This window comes from Nesoenas mayeri (genome assembly GCF_963082525.1).
Source record: "Nesoenas mayeri genome assembly, chromosome: 17".
Classification (NCBI taxonomy): Eukaryota; Metazoa; Chordata; class Aves; order Columbiformes; family Columbidae; genus Nesoenas; species Nesoenas mayeri.
The window spans coordinates 3,165,201-3,168,899 of NC_137565.1; the positions used below are offsets into that span (position 1 = coordinate 3,165,201).

General features: G+C 44.8%; 1 protein-coding gene across 1 annotated transcript in view; it reads left to right on the top strand.

The window, feature by feature from the left end:
- DHX37 (DEAH-box helicase 37) overlaps positions 1-2,417 on the top strand; it is a 12,540-nt gene extending 10,123 nt beyond the window's left edge. Inside the window, 5 exon segments of the mRNA XM_080355621.1 lie at positions 55-227; positions 580-674; positions 1,108-1,181; positions 1,627-1,724; positions 2,259-2,417. Coding sequence (XP_080211747.1) covers positions 55-227; positions 580-674; positions 1,108-1,181; positions 1,627-1,724; positions 2,259-2,341 — 523 coding nt within the window. The 3' untranslated portion in view covers positions 2,342-2,417.
- The last annotated feature ends 1,282 nt before the right edge of the window (positions 2,418-3,699 follow it).

Sequence of the window (3,699 nt, forward strand, 5' to 3'; positions counted from 1 at the left end):
CCCTGACTCTGCACTGTACTCACGGGACTGCTCATGAGCAGCAGCCCTTGGCAGCAAACCTGCATTCCAGTGTGTTTTCCCTTCGTCAGGTGTGTCCGCAGTCGAACCCGAGTGGATTCCTGTCTTGTTGCCCCCATACTGCCACTTTGGGAAGCCTCTGGAAAATCCTCCTCCATCTTACTGCCCCGAAACAGGCCGAATCCGATGTCACAGACCGAGTGTCTTTCGTAAGTGTATTGCAAAGCGTCAGTCGGTAGTTTCATCCAAGAGCTGCTCTGTAGTCATTGTAATGTTGCTTTTAACAAGACACTCAGCAGACCAGAAAGGTCAAGTTCAGCTTGGACTGTTCAGAGAGCTAAACAGTGGTTTGAGTAGCTCTGTGGGATTCATACATTTAAATACCAGCATCTTCCCACTGGCATGGGCATTGTATGCCCGTCTGCTCCCCCTGCGAAGGAGCAGGGCTGGCTGGGTGGTGGCTGTGTCCTCTCTTCTTCTCTTAGCACCTGTGTTGTCACATCTCCCTTGGAAATGTCCCCTCTGAGCGTTTGGCAGACTCAGTGTGATCTTTCTTTCCAGATCGAGTTAGCTGGGAGCTCCCGGCTGTGGAGGTGGATTACCCAGAAGGTATTGATCGCTACAAATACTTTGCCAGGTTCCTGCTGGAAGGAAAGGTCAGTGTGGTCCAGCTGTGTTATCAGTAAGTCTTTAGCCCAGTTTTTAGAGGCCATGAGCCATGTAGTGTCTTTCTTTGTGCGTGTGCCCATTCCTCGTAACTTGCTGGTAGCTATAGGAGGTTAGTGAGGTGGGGAAGATCTTTTTAAAATGTGAAACAGCATGAAAATCAGCATTTCGGTGAAAGAGGCCCCCAAATTTAAGTCCTTTTTTTGCAAAGGAGAAAAGCTATAGTTCATATCTTCGTTCAGACACAAGCATCATCTAGAAAGCCAGTCGGGACAAGATTGATATGGAGACATAGATGGGAGAGAAACGGTAATAGAGAACATGGAATAGAAATCCACAGTAGTCCAAGTTCATTGATGATTGTGTCCACAGAACAATTAATTTACCTTGTTAATTATATACTTTTTATAACGAACCTTCCAGGTAATCGAAAAGTTGAGCTCTTACAGCCAGTGTCTGCTGTCCAGCCCCCTCATAATGCTGAAAACATGGTCCAAGTAAGTTGTTAAAAACAAACCTAATTTTCTTGTCTCCAGTGAACACTTTAAACTTCCTTTCAAAGGAAAGAAATTCAATGCTGGGAAGGGTGTTCTAGGTAACAATCTTGGCTGGAGCTGCAGGGAGAGGAAAATGAGTTTTCTTACCAAGAAAAATTGTGTCTCGGGAGAATTCCGTGATGTAAGGGCAGCGTGGAAGCAAGCACGCAGCCTGCTGGTCACAGCCGGCGCCGTGCTGCCCGCGACCAGAGCTACCTGGAACAACAAGACATGGTGGCAGGGGGAAGAAGTGACTTCCAGTGAACTTTCTTGAGCAAATGACACATCTCTGTATCCAGAGATCATGTGTTTCTACTACTATACTTGGCCTTTTAAAAATAGTAAGCAGGATGCTTTGCTAAACTGTGCTAATGAACACTGTTTTATTGCATCATTGCTGATTTAGACTTCAGCCCAGGACAGAATCCCTCCTGCAGGCTCTAGTTGCAGAAAACTGTGATAATCGCGATGCTTTAGTGGCTGCATGGAAGAAAAATCCTAAATGTAAGTGTTCCGCTTGCTTAATTACTCGTCATATCAATGCAGACTCTGTAGTGTCTCAAGCACCATTGAATTATAATTTAAAAAATGGACAATTTCACTTGATAAGGCCAAATACTTGCTATTTTCTTACCAGAAACAGTAACACTCTGTGTGTTGCTTCTTGTGAAGAACTGCAGTTCACTGTACTTTAGAAGGCAACATTTCTTTTTATTTTAAGAATTTATTTTCTCTAGTTCTAATCACAGCTAAAACGTTTAGTTTGGGCTTTGGAAGAATTAGACTGTGACAGAACTGTGAGTGGATACGGGGAGATATTTTTTCTGGATAAGATGGATTTTGTTCAATATCAGGTACCAGATTATGAGAGTTCTTCATAGAAGCAGCAGCAGAGTGATGCAGTGATAGCTGTCTGAGCTGCAACACCAGCCCCGTGATGGAAAGCTGGTTCTTGCTCGCAGGATGACACCGCAGCACCTCGTCTTTCCAGCCAAACCACTCCTGTAGCTGTCTAATTCCTCCTCTCGTTCATTCCAGATTTGCTCGCAGCCTATCGTCAGTGGATCCCTGAAGCCATGCACGATGATCTAGCCAAGAACTGGCCACCGGTAGCACTGTGAAGTCCCTGACTCTGCTCTTGCTGGACTCCATTTCTCCAAGATGTTTCAGGAGCTTGGATGACACCGATGGACTTGCGAATTGTTAGCAATACCTTTTTGTAAGCAAATTGGGTGTTATTCTGATTCACAGAAGCCCTACCAGCTGTTTTGCTGGTATTTTGTAATATCGTTTGGATAATTTTATCCATTGTAATTTACAGATTGTCTTTTTCTATCTGAACTTTCTCTTTGGACTATATTAGTCATATGGACTGTATTAAAGATGTACAGTTGTTGGTTTGGATGGGAGAAATGTTTTCTAAGTGGGATGCTGCATTAAGCAGAATTTCAGACCTTTGTGGACCTTTCCTCATGCGTGACGTGCTGATCCAAACGCTGACCGAACTGTTGGTCCCCCCAGTGTCTTTTCCCCTACTCCATCCTCTTCCTGGGAGCAGCAGAGGGGGGATGAGATAAAGGATTGATGCTGTGCAGGGGCTGCTCAGCCACAGCTGAAACTCTGGTGTGTTATCTACACTGTTTCAGTCACAAATCCAAAACAGAGCAGCACTTGGGCTGCTATGAAGAAATCAGCTCCAGCCCAGCCAGACCCCATACAGTCCTAATATTTCTTTTGTGGTTTACCAGGGCTGGTTTGTAATGTCTGTGGCTCCTGAACCCCCCTGCATTTCATAGGCTGAAGCACTTTTGGGAATGCAGCAGCTTTTTAGGAGACAGGGCAGACTTTAACCAAACCATCTGCTGATTTTGCAGCAAGAAATTCTGGTAGTCTTGGAAGAAAATGTAAGGCTTGAGGTTTACCTTTTATTTCACCTAATCTTTGTCCACCTGTGCCCATACCATGTTAAATTGCTGTTGGTTGTAATACTGCAATATGTGAAGGTTTGTGTGGGGACCCTCCTGCCCCTGCACTAAGCTGGTGCAACTGGAGCACAGAAAATGCTGGATCCCCACACCCCAATGGCTCCCGTGTGCTTCAGGGGCTGCATGCCAGGACACAAGTAAGCGATAAACAAAAGCTGATGTTTCATCAGTATATTTTTTTGACCAAGAAAGAAAATAGCTTGGTTTGGCTGTGTGTTTATAACATAAATGCTGCAACTCTGTAGTGTTTAGCAATAACCACAGGCAGGAGGGTGTTGTGAGCTCCTGGCAGGGTTCCTTTCTCTAGCAAAAATTGCAGCAGTTTGGAAACTGCTCTGTGCTCAGGGGACGGAATGAAAAACAAAACAAAGCAACAAACAAAGGGAAATGTTGAGCGTATTTACAAATTATAAAACTAAAATTACGGCTCCTTTGGGAAAATGGACAAGAGTAAAGCCAAACTGGCTTGGACGGAAACACTCCGTGCAAGGCGA